Below are 22,076 nucleotides of genomic sequence, written 5' to 3' on the forward strand. Positions count from 1 at the left end.
CATGAAAAAATAGCAGAAAGAGAGGAATCAAAATTTCTTTTATATAAAACACTCTTGGCTAGTTTCAGCATAATCTAATTAGTACAAATCCATTTTTTTTTTTGTCCTCACTACTTCCACAGCCCCCCAGCCCAAGAATAAAGTGGGCTGTTTGGTCCCCTCTTCTCCAGCCCTGTACTTACTGCTATTGACAGGTGGGCATGTCTCACAGGGGTTTCCCCAGGCCTTTCCCAAAGAGCAGCAGCAGGAGGAGCGGCTGACACCCACCCCAATCTCAGTGTTGCAGGACAGACTCCCGTCTCCTCGAGGACCAAACTTCAGGTAGCAGTTGCCCACGCGGTTGTCTGTAGAGCAACAAAAGAGCTTAAAATTGCCCTTGCTAGGGTTAGCAAAAGACACTCGAAGGATGAAATTCAAATTTTGTACGACAATAATGAAAGGTTTGTTTTAATGTTTGGCACAAAACAATCTCTTGCCTTGAACCTTTTCAAGATTGAATCATACATAGCAAACCGCGACAGACTCTCCAGTGTTTAGAAACTTATGTGGATCACGTTCTCAGATACTTATGGAATTAAAAAAGATATTTCTCATTTGGGACATTCTGGGCATTTAAATAATGTGAATGCAAGAAAATTCTAGTACAATCAATCTGTATCAGGGATTTATGAATAATAGAAAAACACCAGGATAAGTTAATCTAAGGTTATGTTATCATATCTAGGAAATATTGATAACCCCATCCCGTTCCTTTCCTCCTTATCTCCATTCTCTCGTGGTTTAGCATCAATCTTCATAACAAACCTTGCAGGTTTTTAGAAGGTCAGTCTGTTAAAAATTTAGACTTCTCTATGTAAAGGATTAATGAATCTCAGACTGGTCTCAATTTGTTACCATTTTGATTCTATGGCTCTAAACACTACTTTTGTGCTGAGAAGTCTCAAATTTAGAATTCTCTCTCTTTTCTCTCCCCTGACCTTCTGCAAACTGCTTGATTTCTCCTCTTAAATGTCTATTGCTTATTTCATAGTTAACATGTTTAAAAATAAAACTCTTTGATATTCATACTCCACATAGAAAATGTGCTATGCATTTTCAATAACCATGATGTCACCTTTGACTTCCTCTCTCAATCCTTATTCAGTCTGGTAATACCTTCAAAATATATCTGGAATCCGACTAATCACACTGTCTCTACCACTGAATTCCAGTCTCTTCCCTGGATTACTGCAATGGTTTCCTAACTCATCTGCCAATTTCCATCCTTAACCCTATTTTTCCCTCTGTAGCTAGACTGAACTCTCAGAAACACTACTGTAATGGCAATATGTAAATCAATGGATGTGTAACTGATGTAATTCTGCAATCTGTATATGGGGAAAAATGGGAGTTCATAACCCACTTGAATCAAAGTGTGAAATATGATATATCAAGAAATTTGTAATATTTTGAACAACCAACAATAAAAAATTAAAAAAAAAAAGAAAGAAACACTACTGTAAATCACCTTCAATAGCTTCTCTTCTCAATCAGAGTAAAGCACAAAGTTCTTACCAGTCTATAAAGTAATTTTCATTTCTGGCTGCACTTTAGAATTATTTGGGCCACTTTTCTTATTGTTTTACTTATTTCTCCTTTTCTCATTTTGCTTTTAGTGCTGAATCTTGGATACAGAAAGTCAAGTTAACTCATGATCTCTCTCCTACTAGGTTTGAAGTTATTCATCCTTTCTTCTCTCCCTTCCTCTCTCTTTTATCCCTATTCTCCATTTCTGCTTCTATTACTCAATCATCCACGTGTATTTAATGTTGGTAGTTTTTACATGTATTTTTGCAAAATAAATATAATTTAAAATTTACATAAGATTATTTTTATCATATATTTCATTTAGTTTTTTGTTTAATTTTAATGGGACATTATAATTATACATAATAGTGGGATTCACTGTAACATTAATATATTTATATATTCATATATGTATAACATAATTTGGATCATTTAATTCCCCAATGCCTCCCCCCACCCCTTCCTCTACTGGGCTCTTCTATTTTCATCTCATTTTTATAAACTTTCCCCATCATGCTTGCTTTGTGAATATTTAGTCTGTGGACTTCATGGCATACAACTGCCTTTTTCTTTTTTAAATCCATGTACTTTCCAAAAACAGTACCTAAATCTTAGTCTCTGCAAATAATACTTCAATGAATGTCTTACGAATGTCTGAGTATAGGTTTGAGAGTTAATATCTTTGACATACAACCAGGAGAGGAACAGCTGGCACATAGTTTGCTTATACTTAGCCTTTCAGTAAAAATATTCATCATTTATCATATGCATCTAATGGATTCTTTAAAAATGTTTAAAGTAATTTAAAAAAATAATTTACATAATGGAAAAGGTATAGAAACACAACTTTATCAATAATTTTAATAAGAATTTTAATAATAACTCAAATTTCCATCGCACATTTTCTTGGTTTTGAAGATACTGTGCCCAAAATGGTCTTCTGACTGTAGCTAGTTGCTCATCAGCTGTCATTCAAAAGCGTGGAATAAAGTGGAGATTTTAAAGGGGAGGGATTATTTTGTTTTTAAATTAATTGTAACAAATATGCATCACAGTTCCTTGCCAAGAGAATTTACATATTTCCCTCTATGTAATTCTATTTGCTCATTTCATTTCTACAGCTTTTACTTACCAACACAACCCACACCAGTGGGGTTTAGTTGAAAATCGGGTGGACAGTTACACTCATAGCGACCAGGTGTGTTGACACATAGGCCATTGACACAATTTATGGGATCTGCACATTCATCAATATCTAAAAACATTTAAAATGCCCATGTTAATTAATAGCATTACTTTCTTCATGTATATTGTTGTTCCTAAGAATCTGGTGGATTTTTAAAAAAATATGTGGATTAAAGATTAGGAAGGACTCCTCAGCACAATGAAATAAAAAATCTTAAATCCCTTTGTATACCAAAATGGTATAAGGCCCTTGGTATTTATGATACCATTTAACATACTTAATAATTAAATAGTAATAAAGTATTGCAATTCTGAGGAAGAAAAAAATTATGCCACTATTTGCCTAACTAAAATTGTATATATGTATATATTAACATACACATTCACATACATCTATACAGATATATTTTACCACCTTCATGTTAGATATTTAAGTTGTGTTTTTAAAAATGACTAATTCCACAGTTTTAAAATAAAAAATATAATTTTCTTTTTCAAAAAAACTGCTTAACACAATGCAATAGATTATCTAAGCAGAAATCTGAGAAACTTTTCTATATAGCACCCAACATTCACTTTGGCTAACTGGAACACAACTGGAACCCTTGACTGGCCATACCTGTGCAGTTCCCTCCTGTTCTGTCCAGTTCATAGCCATCATCACAGATGCAGTGGAACATTCCAGGCAAATTATTACATGTTCCAAAGACACAAATATTTTGGAAGGAGCATTCATCAATATCTGAAGATTAAAAAATATCATCTCTTATTTACAAACACTTTTAAAATTTTGATTTAAAGTATAACATTAGTGAGTTTCCTAACTCTACAGATGTCTGAATGCAGTAAAGACATTTTCTTTTTCTTTGGCTCAATAGGTAGTGTAAATGGCAAACAACTAATGTTTATCTATAGAAGATATAAAAAACCCATTTTTTTCTAATTGTTAAGTTTTTTATATGTTTTGTAATTGGTAAATTAAAATAAAAACAATTTAAAATATTAAAGATAATAAAATTTAAGTTTATCTTTTAAATTGTACTTCTTTTTTATTCTATAATCTGATGTTATCATAAAATCAGTTATAAACAGGGAAATGGTTTTGTTCTTAATACCACGTAAGATGATGATTCACTGCCCACACATTATTTCAAATTTCATTAAAATAGCTATAAAAATTAGAAATTCAATTTATAAAACTCTTCCATGAGGGTTTAACCCAGGGTCAATCAATGTGATATATTAGTGCTCATTATTTATGAAAATGATGGCATCCAGGTGTATGTAATGGCTGTTGGAATAATCTATACTTCTACTCATAAAAAAGATGGACATTTTTATACATCAATTGCCTGATATTCCAAGAATGTAGACCACACGTGTCATTTTAGGCTAGACTCGACAAGTCATTCTAAATTGCTATCGTAAGTCTAGAATGGTCTTCTGTTCATTCATAATAGTTAAAATTTATTTGTTTAAACTATTTTAGATTTAAAGTATGGTTCAAATTCTAATTAAAAGTTCAACTGATGTGTAAAGGTGTTTTTTCTTTTTTAGCGGGGGTGGTGGTGGTAATAAAGTTATTCTCTAAAGAGAATAAGCAAAGATTCATTTAGCTGGATCATAACTGAGTTGTATTAATCTATAAGTGAAAGTTAATAAAATTATCTCTGTTAAGTATGCATTATTACTTTTAAATAACACTCAAAAAAATTCAAATGACACAGGAAAGCATTGATAACAGAAAAGGTAGCAAACAATACAGAAAATAAAATAGCAAAACTACAAATCACTGAAAAATGTTTCCACTCATGATGAACAGCATCCCAGAATTTCCATATGCGTACTCATAGAAACTAAAACAGTTTGTATGCATCAGATCAATTTTTAATCATATCAAGTTTTATAATACTTTTCTAATATCCAAGAATGAAAAACACTAAAAATTTATCATGTTTTATCTTGATGCCAAAGTCCAAATGCAAGTTTTTAGATAGTACCAGATTGTATGTAATGAACAATAAGAAAATTACCACTTGTATGTTCCTTCAACTCTTTATTTTTGTCATTTATATTATTTTCACTTTTTCAATGTTTATGGCCATTTTCCATTAGTCAACACTGTTCAGTGTTAATTCTTACAGGGATCAATAGCCATTTTACTCCACCTTCTGTTTAATTCTTTTTTTTTTTTCTGATCATAATAATCTACATTTTATTTACTTTCCTTTTAAAATATTTTTATTAGAGATTTATGGTTATACATAGTAGTTGGGTTCATCCCGACAAACTCATACGAGTTTCTTTCTTTCTTTTTTTTTAGAATTAGTATACAGTTTTTCCCATAGGTTATACTACTTTAAAGGAAAATGTTTCAATTAACTATACTCCCATGTGATTCATTGATAAATATTTTTCCAGTTCAGTGTAAATTCCAAGTTTATTTCTTGATAGGACATGTTTCACTGTGGATTGGTTCTTCATTTTTTTTTAAATATTTATTTTCCAATTATAGTTGGATACAATACCTTTATTTTATTTATTTATTTTTATGTAGTTCTGAGGATCGAACCCAGGACCTTGTACATGCTAGAGGTGAGCGCTCTACCATTGAGCCACAATCCCAGCCCCGTAAAATTTTTATACTATGTGTTAAATGATCTGATGTCACTTGAAGGTACACTGAAGAACTGAATATATTACTTTCACTTTTACAGGTTCTTCATTTTTTTTTGTATGTTCTTTTGTTTCCATAGGATGCCTGGAAATTTCTATTGTCTATTTTTAGCTTCTTTACACACTACTTAGGCCACTTGTCTCAGAGTTTCTGTTCACTTTGATGCAGCTCAGGTGACTCTCTTGATATCTGTCCTTCTTGATCAGGGCTCTCTTTGGAGGATAGCGTGGGGTCTGGATTTCATGAAACCTGCTATTTAGCAACCCTAAGGTTCTTGAGGTGGAGGAAGAGGGGAATGTGCACAAGAGGCGCTCCAATAGACTCCATGTGCTCTTTGTGGATGAACCCTGCCTTTGTTCTGTCTTCAGACAGTATGATAAATGGTCTGTGTCTAATGAGTCCTTGAATGTCCCAATGTGCTTCCTCTAGGTTTTGTATTCCCTCATTTTGGTGAAGAATACAAAGAAGTGGCCAACTCCAGTAATTTGGGGGACTCGACAGAAATGCTGAGTATTTATGGTGAGAAGCAGATGCTGAGTGGAAAATTTTGATCAGAAGGTAAATTCAGAGTGGCATATATTTATAATAAGATGGGAAATCATTTTATTATTGAGGAACTGAATTAGGGAATTCAGGAGAAACTGTCCAGATGACCACACCTTGTGGAAGAGATAAGACAAAAGCAAAGAAAAACTGGCAGAGCCATGGAATTATATTTTTGGGACTGGAAAGGCTGGTGCTTGGCCAAATGGCAGAGAGGGTCTATGTGAGGGTGAACTACACATGTTCCACCCTCAGTTGCCTTGTTAATTTGGGATTTCTTCCCATGGTAGTGACATATGAGAAAACCCAAGTGAAGGAAGTAAACTGTTAACTATTTAGCCCCACCTTGGGGGAGGGTCTGGGGAGAAGCTGTGGAAGGGCTTATGCCATAGATAGAGGAACAAATTTATGGAGGGGAAAGTCTGTCTACGTATAAAGAATTCCTGTTGGCAGCAGTGTTTGGCTACTGCTGACTTGCTCAGTGATGGAGCCAATCCAGGATCTACACTGAACGTCCCCAGAATGTACGGTTTGTGCTTGGTTGTTGCTGCTGGTGTGTGTGTGTGCGTGTGTGTGTGTGTGTGTGTGTGTGTATGTGTGTGTGTGTGCACGCACACACACATGCCCACATGGCTGGGTGGTGAGAACATACTGGTACTTAATATTTCTATTCATTTGATGAGGCACTAGAGTAGGGGGAAAGACTACTCAGTTTTCATTTTATCATCTATCCCTAGCAGTTGGCATGAGTTTTCCTTTTTTTAAGGTTTTCTGTGAATCACAAATTTTGTTGAAGCCCTATAATATGTGAATCATTTGCAATCTCTTTTCTTTATTCATTTATTTTGCACTCCTTGTAACATGTTGATGGCCTGGACTATGTGTAATGTGCATTAAATCTCTTAATTTAAAAGAAAATCCAAATTCTTTTTCTTGGAAAGATATCATACTAGACATAAAGTCCCATTTCTATGAAAGGGGGATAATAACATCATAACTTTGAGGAAGGAGACATTGCTATTAAGAAAAAAAAAAGGTCCCTAATGAATCCCTGAAGCAGGCTTCTAGTCCCAGACATACAGATGGCAGATTCAAATAGAAAGGTCAATGCCAAAAAATGAGTTCTTTAAATGTTGATAAACACAATAAGTAGTGATGATTTGGGTAAGTAATAGATCATATCTTAAAAGCTGAATAGTTTTGCCACATGTCATTCATTTAGTGATAAAAAAAGAAAAGAGACAAAAAAAAAAAAAAAAAAAAAGAAGTGGTTAAAAAAAGAGTGAGCCAAACTTCCAACTATTGGCCCTTGGCCAGGAAAACTTCATAAGAGATGAAAGCTGCCTTCATCATTATTCATTTTGCAAAATAATCCACGCTTAAACGAATGACTTTTATATGTGCAGCATGTGCTATGTATTTTGCTTCCAGGTGGAGCCTGTTCCAGCCCTTTTTGTGGTTTCATATGCTGTAGTTGATCCAACTTGAAAATGAGTTGGAATCCTGGTGACCCACCTTGGCAGGATCTGCTGTCTGAGGCTGGAGTGAAGCCCATCTCACACTCGCAGCGATATGCACCCGGGACATTGAGGCACTGTCCATTCTCACAGAGATTTATGTTTTCTGCACACTCGTCAACATCTGTGGAAGAAGTAAATTACAACATCTCTATTAAGCTCCAAATTTCATGACACGTTTTTCCTTGCTCTATAACTAAATCAATTTTATTGGCTTGACTTAGTGCTCATTAACATGAAACTGCAATTAATCATATTCACACAAATAAGGGTGTACAACAAATCTGATAGTAGAGCTATTTAACCTACCCTTAACATTCAATGTGATTAACACAGATGCCTCTCACATGTAATTGTCTTCTCTTTAATGCCAATCTGATGTATTTGTATTATAAGAACATTATTAGATATGACAAAAAAATGTTGGAGGCAACCTTAAAAAGGTATTCATTCATTTGAAAACATTATAGTATTATGAGAATAAGCAACGTGTGCTTTCACTGATCCAAGTACTCTAAAGCCAATTAGAGACATTATGGGAATGGGGAAAGTTTCTTTCATGTCATTACAATCTTATAAAAATACTCTCATCTTAATTATGTAAAAAGTCATGCATTACTCATGGATTTTAAAGATGATTTATTTAATTCTATGAAGCAGAAAAGAGGAGACGGGCAGAAACAAACACGCAGAGAGCGCCAAGTAGTGTTCCAGGGCCTGACATGCGTTTTTCATTGAGTTTAGCCAGCAGTTCCGTGAAGTGAAGAGGAGGAAAACCCCAAGGGTCAAGGCAGTCAAGGGAGTTGTGAGAGTGACACTGAGCTAGTGTGTTGCGTGAGCCTAGCTCTGTCTGCAATGTCCAACACCAAAGCCATCATGTTCTTTCCTTGATACCACCATGTAAAAAAAAAAAAAAAAAATCCAAACCAAAAACCAAAACAACCAAAAACCAAAAAAAAAAAAAACAAACAAAACAAACAAACAAAAAAACACTAGGAAAAATGTATTAGCTAATGTCTAAAAGCAAAAAGAAAGCTTCAAGACTGAATAAACATGTTTTCTTAAAGAGACATTTGACAATGATGAGTCTGCATTTTTGCTATCAATGATGAGAATCACCTACCTTACAAACTAAAACTATTTATTTATTTATTTGGTACCAGAGATTGAACCCAGGGGTGCTTAAGTGAGCCACATCCCCACCCCTTTTGATTTTTTGAGACAGGGCTTTTGCTAAGTTGTTTAGGATGGATTTAAACTTGCAATCCTCCTGCCTCAACCTCCTGAGCTCCTGAGATAACAGGCGTGTGCCACAACACCTGGCAATCTTTATTTATTCAACTTTTGTCCAGCAAGATGATCTAGTCTTATATATGCAGGTGAGACAATGTTTTATTCTCAAAGAGTGTAGAATAAATAGAAGCTAAATGGAACAGAAGTTAAAACGTCAGTTTGGAAACTTATATTGGGCTCTTATGAAGTTGCTTTTCTACGTCCCCTACATGTATTATTCCACTTAGTCCAAATGTGATAAGCTATTGAGACTCTTCATAAACACATTAAATAGTAGTGATTATCTTAAAAAAAGCTGAACAATCATTCTGTATCATCTGTTTATAGTGGTTAAAAAAAAGAAAAAAGGAAACGTCATTATTATTACTATGCTCATTTTAAAACAGCAATAGGAAAACTAAGGTCAGACAGGTTAAGTGATGACTTAGGGTTATACTGGTAATAAGTGGTACAGAAAAGATTTCAGTTGAGATGGTACGGTCTAGACAAAGCCTGTGCTTCTTCACCACTGTACTAGAAATGAGTAAGAGAGAACGATCATCATTTAGCCTTCTTTAACTGTAGTCTTCTTCATAGAAGGAAAGCACATATAGTATTCCATGACAGACACATCCAAGCATTCTGAGGCCTATCACTCACCTGAGCAGGTAAAGCCATCTCCAGTGAACCCTTCGGAGCAGGCACATCGGTACGAGCCTGGGGTGTTTACACACTGGGCATTTATGCTACACTGGTGGGTTCCATTAGAACATTCGTCTAGATCTGTATACCAAAAAAAAAGGTAGCAACAAAGGTCAGAAATGAAAACAAACACTTAAATACCTAGAAAGGTTTTAATTTAAATAGAAACTGGCCAAATGGAGTCTTAGCATATCTATAGGGTCACGGCTCCAATTCACTAAAATCTCACACCTATAATACAAAATAACCATGCCACAGGTATGGGCCAGAACTACCAATTCAAGGATTTTGTAGATATCGAATAGACTAACAATTAAAAGAAAACCAGTGTCAGACTTCATTCTGACTTCAGCTGAGAGTGAACTTTACTGCTGTTTCCTTTATTACTAAAAAAGGGACCATTTGGAAGGTACTACTGAGCAGGGAAACTTGCATTGAGTTTTCAAGTTGATTTTATAGATGAGGAAGCAAAAATATGTGCAAATAGTGTAAACCACAGATGTTAAGCACAGAAAAAAAATCACATATTTTTATATGCATCATAAAAAGCATTAAAAGGTGCAATAAGAGAATAAAAAGGGCATCTAATTTGGACTACAGGAACAATGAAGGCCCCACTGAGGAAGTAACTTTTAATTAATTCAGCTCTAAAGGATAAGGAAGAGTTAGCCCACTGAATAGAAATAAGAAGGAGTATTTTTTTTTTTTGCAAAGAGAATAGCACATACAAAGAAATCAAAGAGTAAGCGTTTGGTGTGACCCAGAAATTCAAGGAGGTCAGAGTGGCAAAGCACAGTGCAGAGGACAGAGGGCAGGGGGACAGTAAGCTAGAGAGAGTGGAGGCATTTGCAGGGTCTTGTGAGCCATGGGAAGGAAGCTGGGGTTTATCCTAACTTCAGTGGGTTGAAATGATGACCGTGGAAAGATCAATTCTGAGGTTTACATGTTCTGCTGCTGCTGTATGAAAAATAGATTTCAGGAAGACAGAGAGAGAACAAACGAACATATCAGGGGTGGGGGGTGGTCTTTCAGCATGGTGGGGGAGTGAAGGGGACAGAAAGACACGGACAGGGACAGAGAGACTCAGAATAGCCAGGGAAATGAAGATGGAAAGGATGGGTGTAGATGGCATTTGCGCACACAGGTGCCTGGACATTGTCAAATCACTTGTATGGGAGACAGGCTGACTTGTGATAGTTGGCCAGACTAACAGACAAGAAGCACATAAACGGGAGGCTGCAGGGGAGGAAAACCATTAGACACATGGGACCAGACAAGTGGGATGAGGATATGGCTGAAGAGTTGCAAGAGATGGCTAGACTAGAAGTAGGTTTCTTGTAAACTTAATGAAGCTATCATAGGATGTTAATGCCGCAAAGTTATCTGGAAACTATGATAATTTACCTTCTGTAGTTGGCTCGTAAACATTTGATAACATATAAAACATTTGGATGGATAGAAAGTAGACTCAAATTAACTTATGTTATTTGTGAGAAGTGTTAGAGCTATTCTTTAATCCTTACTGCAGGCCTATAAGCTTTTAATGAGAAATCATCATGGGGAGGTCAGTTCAGCTTACTTTCTTTTCTATTTTAAATTGACCTGGATAATTCTTACCAGCTGGAAAAATGCTTTATTGTTAAGGCATGTAAAACATTGAGCATATTAAAACAGCACTGTGAATGACACCAAGGGTATAATCCAGTCCCCTGCCTCACAGCTATAAAAGACTTATTATTAGATTCCAGCTCAGGAGCTATAAAACTTGGGAAAAACGGCCTTCCCCATTCTCCTTTCTTTGAATCAGACCGCTTGGAATCCAACAAAACCCTTAGATTTGCCTGGAAGAAGAATTCTGTTTTCTAGTAAGGAGCTGGGATCGACTACTTATTACAGACTTAAGGATCTCTAAAAAAAAAAAAAACTTTTCATTTCCTCCATTTATTTCACTGGGTTTTAAATCTTGCTGATTATTCTATGAAAAGGTTAGGGAGAACATATTAGTCATTTTTCATCATACAGCTGTTTGGATCACTGGCTGCACATCAAGTAATTTTTACTGAACAATATGCGTGAAAAAGCAGATGCCAAGGCATCCTGTTGTAATTTGACCATTTATGTTAAGGCTGAGGAAACTCTTAGGCAGGAATTATCCCTGCAACAGACTTTGATTTACAAGAGAATAAATTAAAAGTGAAGAACACGTTCCTATTCAAGCATGTGAATTAACAACTGTACAAAGGGCCTTTAAGAACATTGAGCTTTGGCAAAGATATTTATGTTTGCAAACTCACCAATACATTTGATGCCATTCCCCACCCAGCCTTCTCTGCAGCTGCATTTGAAGCTTCCTGGGACATTCAGACAAGAGGCATGCATGTCACAGTTGTGGGCACCAATTTCACACTCGTCCACGTCTGAGAAGCCATAATTAGTAAGAAAAAAAGATTAGACAAAGCTAATTATTTCTACTTCCAAGTGCATTTCTGTGTTAGGTACAATTTTAAAGTAAAGATAGAACTAAACAGAGAAAACATTATATCACTTTAAATTGTTTTAGACTCCAATAAGATCTGAGGTTCCTGAGCAAATCAAATAGGCCTGTTCCTAGAAGACATTGCCAACTTCCTAGTAGGAGTGACACGCAGCAGCTGCTGCCCTTGGTGGGTATGACAGCCATCCTCCACAATATGCAGAGGCCCAGACAACACTTCATGCAGAGGACAGATTACATCAGATTATAGATGTCAGCACAAACCTTATTTCCCAAAAGAGACTCTGCTATTCCTTTCTATGAATATTTATACATATTTTTCATGAAGAACAAGGCCGAAATTCTCCTAAAGGAACAATCAATTCTTTTTGAAAAATACATAATAGTTGGTTATTTATTGATTTATAGAGATTTTGAAAACTATCATTTGGTGTATATGTTTACTTCTTGTATTTACTTGAGAATACAGAAAAATGTTCCCCGGAAATGCTATTTGGAATGTGACCAGATACTTTTATCAGTGTGTGTGTGTGTGTGTGTACATGTGTGTGTATGTGCACATATTACATATATACGTACATTTACAAACACATATACAGTCATGTGCCACCAACAACAGATATACCTATGAAAGTGGTTCCATATGATGATGATGCCTAGTGATGTAGCTGTCTTAGTTTGTATAACTATACTCTATGATGTTCTCATAATGATGAAATTGCCTATGATATTCTCATAATGATGAAATTGCCTAATGATACACTTTTAAGAATAAAATCTCTTCATTGAGACACATAAGTCCGTGTATATGCACATATACATATGTGTGTGATATGTGTATGTGTGTATGTATAAACTATACACATTTGGTTGCCTAAAACTTTCTAGAATACAAGAAATGATTGGTTCTACCAGTTCACTGATTACACATTGTAGGTGCTGAAATCATATATGTATGTGTGTACCGTAAGCACACAAGCACACTGTTGGCTTGTATCATCTCAGCTAGTGGTGAGCATGCATAGTACTCTTCTTTTCATTTTGTGTCCCTTCCTAGAGGGGTCTGCCTTGGTTGTAGCCAAAGCCCTTCACCACCTGCCTTGAGCAAAATACCACATAGGGCCTTAAATCAAGTACTGAGGGACATCTGGTCCAAAACGTTGACTTTGGTACTTTCCAGCCCAACCTGTATACAAAGGACTAAATCTAATTAGTGAAGAAAACAAACAGGAGATAAAGTGAAGGGGGGAACAAAGAAGAGGAAGAGAGAAAAAAAGAAATACAATTTGGGCACAGAGAAAAGACAAAAGTGAGTGTAAAGAGAAGTGAAACAAAAGGAAGAAAATATGGGGTAAAACAGAAAGGGAAACTGCTTAAATAGAACTCAATTTTTAAGTAGCTTAGAACTACAAAATGAATGAAAACTGGGATTCCTCCAGGTCTTTCTGTGCCCCTTCTTTATGTGTCTTCCACCAGGGAGCAGTCATGCCAAGGGAGCAAATGCTGCCCTGAGGGCCTCCAGAAGCACAGCAGACCCAGACTCTCTCCACTTTCCTGCCCTATGACAGGACACATGGCCAGCTCCCAGGTGTGTGGCTCAGCCAGTGTGCTGCCAGATAAGTGCCAAACGCCTCCTGCATGCCCCAGCTTGGCCACTCATCACACACATAGTTGCAGCCTGGCTGTGAGAAACAGGTCTAAGAAATGCGAGGGAACAACGATGTTAAAGATTGGCCTTTGAAACCCAGGAAGCTTGGAACCCACCTGTGCATCCCGTGGTTCCCTTCTTCACTGAATAACCCAGCTGACAGTGGCAAATGAAGGATCCCTTGGTGTTCTCACACTCCCCAAACATGCAGATGTTCGAATTTAGGTCACATTCATTCACATCTGGAAAATGCATTTTTCAATATTTTGGTTAGCATAATTACTCATCAGCATAATTTAAAAACTATGTTTTAAATTAAACAGCATAATAGTAAAACAGAAAGACAAAATTTAAAGTGTAACCTCTTTGCAAGATATAGTATTACAAATTACCCTCTGTCTTTGAAGGTTTTTTTTTTTTTTCCCTCTAAGTAATTTTCCCTTTTCAGATTCTATAGTTCTAGTAAAATAATTTGAATTTTTTTTAAATATTTATTTTTTAGTTGTAGTTGTCAATACCTTTATTTTTTTATGTGGTGCTGAGAATCAATCGAACCCAGGGCCTCACACGTGCTAGGCGAGAGCTCTACCACTGAGCCACAACCCCAGCCCCAAATAATTTGAATTCTTAAAGTAACAAAGAACCCTTCCTGTTCTTGTGTTTATGTGTGCATATACGTGTGTGCCAATGTGTCCGTAAACATTTGTCCTTTGCTGATGACACTCACCGATGCAGGTTTTCATGTCCATGGAAGCCATAAAGCCATCATAACAGAGACAGCGATACTCTCCAGGAATGTTGGTACACTGACCGCCGTCACAGATGTCAGGATTGTTTTCACATTCATCAATATCTGGGGACAGAAAGGAAACATCAAATGAAAACAAGGAATGGCTGGCCCCAATCTGAAGTCTTTTCCCTTCATTCCTGTTATTCAGCATTATCTGGAGCCATGTTCTCTACCTGCACAGGATCTCCCATCTGGCATCAGGGCGTAGCCCTCGCTGCAGCTGCACTCGTAGCTGCCTTCTGAATTAGTGCACTGGGTGTCGCAGCCCCCGTTCATTATCATGCACTCGTCGATATCTGCAAAATAACACACAGCCACATTACTTGTGAGCTCTGCTTCCTTAAGTAAAAAAAAAAAAAAAAAAAAAAAAAAAGGTCAAGATTTTCTCCTTTTTAAACAGAAAATGATGAAATAGCTTTGGACCGCCCCCACCCCCACCCCCGCCTCCATATTTGTATTAGTCTAGCACTATGAGCCTATGCCGTTAGTTTTTCTCAGTTCTTTTACTTCCTTTTAGACAGGGCTCCATTTAACTCCAGTATGTGAAGGATAAAGAACTCAGAAATACAGCAACCATGGAGTTTTGGGCATTTTCTGTAAGATCAGCAAGACCTCTCCAATGGTGCCCTGGGAAGCTGCCCCCTTTTTTAGACTCACTTTCAGGACAAAGGATTCCCATAGGCTTTAATACATATTCACTGATAAACTTTTCCTACATAATTTGGAAATGTGAGTTTCAGACCTGTGTGGCTTCATCTTACCTGTACAGCCCTGGCGGTCTGGGGTGGCCTGATATCCAGGATTGCAAGAGCACTGATAGGTTCCAATCATGTTCACACATTTTCCATTTCTGCAGAGATTGTCACTCAAGGAACACTCATTGATATCTATAAAAGATGAACAGAATTAATGTTTTGTGTGAAAGCCAAATCACTCAAAAATATCAATGTGCATCACTGGAGAAGTGGTCTCCTAGGGGGTGTGTATTTCAGGAGGAAGCGATATGATCTGGGGTAGTTCAAGAAAATATCAGAATCTCTACTTCTATGTATTCCTAACTATAAAAATGCCACCTAGTACTACTTTGCACAATGATGGGTCATGCCCTAGCTATGCTGTCTGATACATAGCTGAATGTGCTACTGAGTACGTGAAATGTGGATAGAATGACTAAAGAAGAGTTAATGTTATTTAATTTCAATTAAAATTAAATAGCCACACAGATTACCACATTAGATCACACAGATTTAGCACATGCTAGAAATGAAGCTTACTACTATGTATGAATCTACACTGGCACATTCATTTTGGTCTTCATTAGCTGGTCAAGTGTTACCTACAAAACTTAAACTATCCTGAGGGGAGCCACTAGTTCTACACAACACAAGCATGACAGTGAGTCCTCATGTGATTGTTTGCATCACATTATGTATAGAAGGATTTATAAGATTATATTGCCTTTTTAAAAATAAACTAATCCATATAAGATGGGCAAGGGCCTAAAAAAAACTCATGCAAAGATCTGTGGAATAAAATAGTACTAATACTGCAATCACAAGAAAATGGCAAGAAAACTTCCTTTTCCAAGGTACACTATACATTAAAAACAGTGATAAAGTACAGTAATCAGATATAACAAAAGATGAATTCCAAGTTCTCAGAATTACCCAGACAGTATGACATGGGCTTATGCTTATGATCATTAAGTGTATATTTTATAGAAACACATATTTTATATTGTACATTATACTGTAGAGGGGTACAATTTTAAGCTCTAAGATTCATGAAAACTAAATAACAAAATAAACTGAACTTAAGATTCTGAATTTCTATATCACAATATGTTCATCCATGAGTAAATATCCTATAATTGGAAGTGAAAAAAAACCTTTTTGTACTTTTATTTAAATAAAAATATTTAAAACTTTTAAATTCACCCTTTAAAAATGTGTATTTAGTCCATGACTTAAGAATCATCTTGTTTATTAGCAGAACAATTTAGATGGCTTACAAATAAATACTTGTATACTGGGGAGATGTACACAAATTATTTTTAAAATGTGATACATAAACTGCTCTATTTTAATCTTTTATTTGCTTACAGTTTGAAAAAAAAAGTTCCTGACAAGAAAATACTTCCTGGTTAAGTCCAAGTTTGAAAGGCAGCATAAAAGATCACAGTAAGGCCAGAGGCCATGCTATGTTTATGAAAACAACAGTTGGAATGTTCAAAGACCATTGATTAGTGCTCTCCTGTCCCCTCTGTTCTCCCTGCTGATCTTTGGGCTGTGAAGAAACTGAGGTGTTCCTGTAAGAAGTGGGAGTAAATGAAACTCACATGGACACACATGAGTGATCCCTGTGTATACTCATGGATGCTGAGTGGACTCTTGCCTACATGCATGGACAAGATGTTGGGTAGAGGGTGCATAGTGCACCGGTGTGTGCACAGAAATGAACAATCAGGGAGTATCCCCAGGCCATCACCCATTCCATCCTGCATGGAGGATTGGGCCTTGCACAGGGTCCCTCACATCAGCCAAGTGAGTTTGTAATGGAAAAGAGGCAAACCAGAACAATGTCACCCCACCAAGCACATCACGGAAGCAGCCTGTAAAGACACAGCCTGAAGCCAGATATAAGGAATCTGGATTTCCAACTTGTAATAAGCTAGATTTCACATGCCCTAGGACAAGTTTGGTAGAAGTGATTCCTGATCATTGCCCTTTGTGCTGGGTGGATTTATGAGCAAGGGGACAAACTCACCCACACAGTCCTCGCGTGATGGTGACAGCTCGTGTCCCAGGGGACAGTCACACTGAAAGCTGCCCTCAGTGTTCACACAGGTGCCACCCCTACAAAGGAGAGGGTTACGTTCACATTCGTCAATGTCTGAAAGGTAAAAACGTGAGATCCATTAAAGAACTCTGAGGAAAAAATGTTCACGCATAAAGCACGGGAGGAAGGATATTATCTGAAGTAAGTGTTGGCTCCAATGTATGAGTTATGCTTGACAGCAGGGGGAAACTCTTCTCACTTTTTCTGCCACCAGTGTAAAAACTGAAAATTCTGTTCTTAAAGATAGTAAGCTATCAGTAAATTTACTCATACAAAATGAGATTTCCAAGGCTAAAAATAAACAATATTTGCTTTACATCACCACAGGTTCAGGGTATCATCTGATATTGTCAGTTATTCTGGTGTATGTGCCTTTCATCAAAGTGAAAGAAAAATCTTAAACTCATAGCTGACTATCTTCTAAATCCTGCATGTCATTTTGAAAATGAACTGTGACTTCAAAAGGCTGGGAATACCACATGGGTTTGCAGCATTGCACACATGAAGAAATAGTACGGGATTAGCATGACAGAATACAACTTTTGGGGTTACCATACTATGTCATCCATTTCATTTTATTTATTATTTTGAAACCACAGAGGAATTTTAAGGAAATCTGTCAACATTTTTATTTTACTTTATCTGTTACTGCTGCATGACTATTATTCACAACAGTGGCATTCATTATGCCATATTTGTACATGCACATAATTTGATCAGTCTCATTCCCCAGTACCTTCCCTTTTCCTTTCCTCCTCCCTCTCTGAATATGCTTTCTCTGTGCTACTGATTTCCTACTGATCCCCTTCTATTATTATGATTACTTTAATCGGTGACAGTGACATCCATTTTAAAGGAATCTCTCCTGAGTAATCATTCCCTGTGCTGATTCTATGAATAAACAGAATCTGGTCTCAACATCTCACTACCCTGAAGGTGCCAAACGTTGGGGCTCCCAAAAGCTATACAGGGCAGATTTTCTGTCTGACACTGAAATCTCTTCTCTCCCATCAGAGCTCCTTGACAAGCCTGCTGCCCGATGCTCTGAGAGATAAGCCAGAGTGCAGCAAGTGAGCTGTGCTAGACTGGTTTCAAGATCGGCCAGGAAGAGAGCCATGCTTACCCATGCAGTTCTTCATCATCATGAAGCCACTTTCGTAGCCTTCGAAGCACTCACACTCAAAGCTGCCCGGCGTATTGACACAGATCCCACTGCCACAGAGGTCAGGAGAGATCCTGCACTCGTCGATGTCTAATCCACACGGTTTGAAAGAAATGAAAAAAGAGAGAATGAGATGAGACGGTGTTAAAGGCCAGTGAGAGGGATTTGCCTTTCCATAGGAAGGTACCGCACACTGGACATACTGGGGAAATCAATGGCTAAGAGGAGGATATGTTTCCAGGAGATCAGAGGCGGACAGGGCCCTAGGCACATTCCTTTTCCCAACTGCCAAAACTGTCACCGCCAACGGGCAGGTGGTAGTGCCTTTTTGCCTTTAAGAGTTCTGGAGTTGTAGGTTTCTCTTTGTGGCTGAGACATAGTAATAGAAGAGTGAACCAAGCAACTGTGCTAGTGGTCGAATGAGGCACATGGTAAATGAGGAGAGACACTTCCCATGTGGAATGAAACTCCACAAGTGACTTGAAGACACTGCTGGTTCCAATGCATTAGCCCACAGGGAGCATATAAAGACAGAGCCACTGCCTCTGAGCAGGGGTGGCCAGTGAAACAGAGAGGCAGATGCAACACATTAACCTCAAGTCAGACTGTACATGCACAGACACAGCAAGGCCTTGGAGGATGGCCCACTTTGTGTTTTTCTGTGTCACAGTCAGATGTGAAGATCTTTCCTGATTCAGTTTTCAAAAAATGGAGAAAAATGGTGTTTGTGTGTTTGCCACTTTACATATATTATAAAAAATCTTCAATAGCAACAACTGTACTTTACAAAAAATAGTTTTCTGAGAAATCTCCCATATCCATAACTAAAATGTTTCCAAGAAAATGTGACATTTAAAAAAAATTTGTCACAATAGAAAAAATGCTTTTGCCACTATAGTTTTCAGTGAATTTAATTTTGAAGTTTTTTGCCATAGGATTTAAGGATTTAGTCAGTGGATGACTCATGTGTGTCCTCTTGGGTGGAGGTATCTCAGCCTCTGCTTTCTCCCAGGTTTTAATTCTCTAATTACCAGCCATATTGAAAAAATGCAAGTACTTTCTTTTAAATAGAAGTCACACATATATGATGAAGCACCTAACAGTATGCAAATTAATTCTCCTACTTTTATCTGTCATATCTGGTGATTGGTGCTGAGCCCTAAGAGGGGCATATGACACAACCTTTGATGGAGCAGGGGCATTGTTTGACTAACATACTGTGGAGGGAGCTTCACTGTGTAAGAGTGTGAACTCTGAAATTAAGTGTCTGGTTAGAAACCTCATCTGTCACTGTGTTTGGGGCCTTGAAAAAAATCATTTAACTTCTCTAGGCCTCAATTTGTTTTTTATCTGAAGAAGAACCCACCTGCAGATTTATATTCGTTAAACGCTAAAAACTGCATTTCTCATAGAAAGTGCTGCACACGTGTAAGCTATTCTCTGCTCAGAGCTGGCATTTTGGGGGTGACTTGTGAACTGGTCCTTGAAAATGTTGTTCCAACTTTAAAGTAGAGAGGCAAGAGACACAGTACACCTGTGAATGACATTAATGCACCTCGGAGAACAGGAAGTTATAGAGTAGCTGTCTTTGAGGGTAGTCATGGGTATAAGCACAAGCAGGATGGGTGGGATCACCCAGGATCACTTTACACCTTGTGAAGAATGGGTCAATAAATTTCTATGGAATTTCACATTATATCCCCAAACAAGGCAGTTTATTAACAAAAAATCTGTCTCCTACTACTGAAGAAAAAAATGTTTGAGATTAATAAATTCACTTGGTTAATGTCACAACAAAAACAAGATGTTGGGATCAGAACTGGAAGAACTCAAAGCTTCTTTACTCAGAGTCCAAAGTTGCCTGAGTTAATGGAAGTTGTTTTGCCAGAAGTTACGCAATCTAAGTCCTGTATGAGGATGATAAACCCAGTGGTTGTGAAAATGAGGGCTTTAATTGTGGTAACTCAAAGGTAGAAGAACTTAGAGGAGCATGTGCTATAGTAGATAATGTGATATGTCACCCAGGTCCCCTTTCTAGAAAGAAGGACCTACTTTCCCCCTCTCTCAGCTGTGGGAAATGTGCTAGTAGAAAGCTCTCCTCTAAGACAGGCAATGCTTCAGCTAAGACCTGTTTCTCACAGTCACACCTTCTCTTAGCAGCTCTAGCTGAGAGGCCGAGGAGAATATGCACCAAGGGAAAGATTTAAAAGAAATTTACATATGTGTCTCTTCTAAATGAGAGAGCAGAAATCAAAACTGTAAAAGAAATGGCTACTTAAAAGAGGGGTGAGAGGTAAAATAGGAAAACAGGTTGGCACATGTTGGAGGGAAAACAGAAAGACTGAAGAAAAGTTCTGAACTGTTTATAGGTTGAGCAAAAGGGACTGTGAAGAGGAGATGCTAGAGCCAGAGGAGTTGAGCCTTAAGCAGGAGCAGGAAGGAGAGTGAGGGTGGAGGACTGAACTGCAAATCCAGGAAGAGCTTCTCATTCTCTGAAACTGGAGGAGGGACAATGGGAGGAAAGGAAAGTTTTATTAGGAGGCTCTATGAGTACAGAACTGGCAATCAGACTTGAAGGGTGATGAGAGGCATGTAGGTCAAGTGACATTTTAGAAGTGCTGAGAGATACGGGAAGCAGCTTTAAGAGGTGCACAGGTGCACTGCTGAGCGCCTGTGAGGACTTGGCTGAGGGCACAAGTAGGAATCTCAGGCAGCTCTCCTCACACTCTCCCAGCAAAAGTTCAGCAGCCCACAGTGGAAAAATCCACAGTGAGGGAATTAGGGATGTGGCATTGGGTAAAGCAAGAAGACAAGCAGAACTTGAGAGGACCCAATGGACAGCTATGGAATACTCAGGAATCACCTAGCCTGGGTGGGTACAGGAAGGAGCTAAGGGGGACATTCCAATGGACATCAGGAGGGAAGGTGGGAGAAAAGGGAAAATTTCAGAGACTATGAATGAAGAGAGTTCTGAAAATAAGATCTTGGGGAAAAAATAACAATTTGTCATATTATCTAATACACAAATTTTGAGCTTCATAGCTTTCAAATTAAAGGGAATGGGAATGGATGATTATGGATAGTGACTGAAGTCTAATTAGTAAGAGTACTATTCACAGATGAGTAAGATAAGTCATAATTGCTCCATCTTCAACTTTAAAACTTTTTAATAGTATGCCATTCAAAATTGTGTAATTATTGTGGATTTAATGGCTACATTCTTTAGTCCTCAAATATTTTGAAAATTGTATTTCTTCATATAATACAAATAGCATTTTGGTGCTAGTTTGCAGATGTCTCACAAGTTTATTTGGAGAACTGGCTTATGGGAAAAGAAAAATAAAAAGTTACAAGTTCCCAGGGAATGGGTTTTTGAAGGCAGTATTTTCAAACAGAGCAAAAGACAAAAGGCCAGGGATTGCCAAATAACACAAAAGAACAATCTCACCTGTGCAGTTCCTTTCCTCCATGTCCAAAGCGAAGCCACTATTGCAACGGCACTTGAAACTTCCAATTGTATTTCTGCATTTTCCATAGGTGCACATCCCAGGAAAGGCTTTGCATTCATTGATATCTAAAAGAAGAAGGAAGCCAAATTTGGAGCTGGCTGATATACACAAGGAGGTTCATCATTTATGTTAAAAATTCATCATGATGGAAAATAATAATAATGTACCTAAGT

At 37.4% G+C, this 22,076-nt stretch overlaps 1 protein-coding gene across 1 annotated transcript in view; it reads right to left on the reverse strand.

The window, feature by feature from the left end:
• Nucleotides 1-22,076, reverse strand: part of Fbn2 (fibrillin 2) — a 231,897-nt gene that overhangs the window by 41,855 nt on the left and 167,966 nt on the right. The window contains exons 25-37 of the mRNA XM_027949328.2: nucleotides 21,843-21,968; nucleotides 18,356-18,484; nucleotides 17,161-17,286; nucleotides 15,156-15,281; nucleotides 14,568-14,690; nucleotides 14,332-14,457; nucleotides 13,721-13,846; nucleotides 11,757-11,879; nucleotides 9,421-9,543; nucleotides 7,487-7,612; nucleotides 3,371-3,493; nucleotides 2,699-2,821; nucleotides 183-344 (exon numbers count right to left, since the gene is read on the reverse strand). Coding sequence (XP_027805129.2) covers nucleotides 183-344; nucleotides 2,699-2,821; nucleotides 3,371-3,493; nucleotides 7,487-7,612; nucleotides 9,421-9,543; nucleotides 11,757-11,879; nucleotides 13,721-13,846; nucleotides 14,332-14,457; nucleotides 14,568-14,690; nucleotides 15,156-15,281; nucleotides 17,161-17,286; nucleotides 18,356-18,484; nucleotides 21,843-21,968 — 1,662 coding nt within the window. The remainder of the gene's footprint in view (nucleotides 1-182; nucleotides 345-2,698; nucleotides 2,822-3,370; nucleotides 3,494-7,486; nucleotides 7,613-9,420; nucleotides 9,544-11,756; nucleotides 11,880-13,720; nucleotides 13,847-14,331; nucleotides 14,458-14,567; nucleotides 14,691-15,155; nucleotides 15,282-17,160; nucleotides 17,287-18,355; nucleotides 18,485-21,842; nucleotides 21,969-22,076) is intronic.

The sequence above is a fragment of the Marmota flaviventris genome, chromosome 5 (genome assembly GCF_047511675.1).
Source record: "Marmota flaviventris isolate mMarFla1 chromosome 5, mMarFla1.hap1, whole genome shotgun sequence".
NCBI lineage: Eukaryota > Metazoa > Chordata > Mammalia > Rodentia > Sciuridae > Marmota > Marmota flaviventris.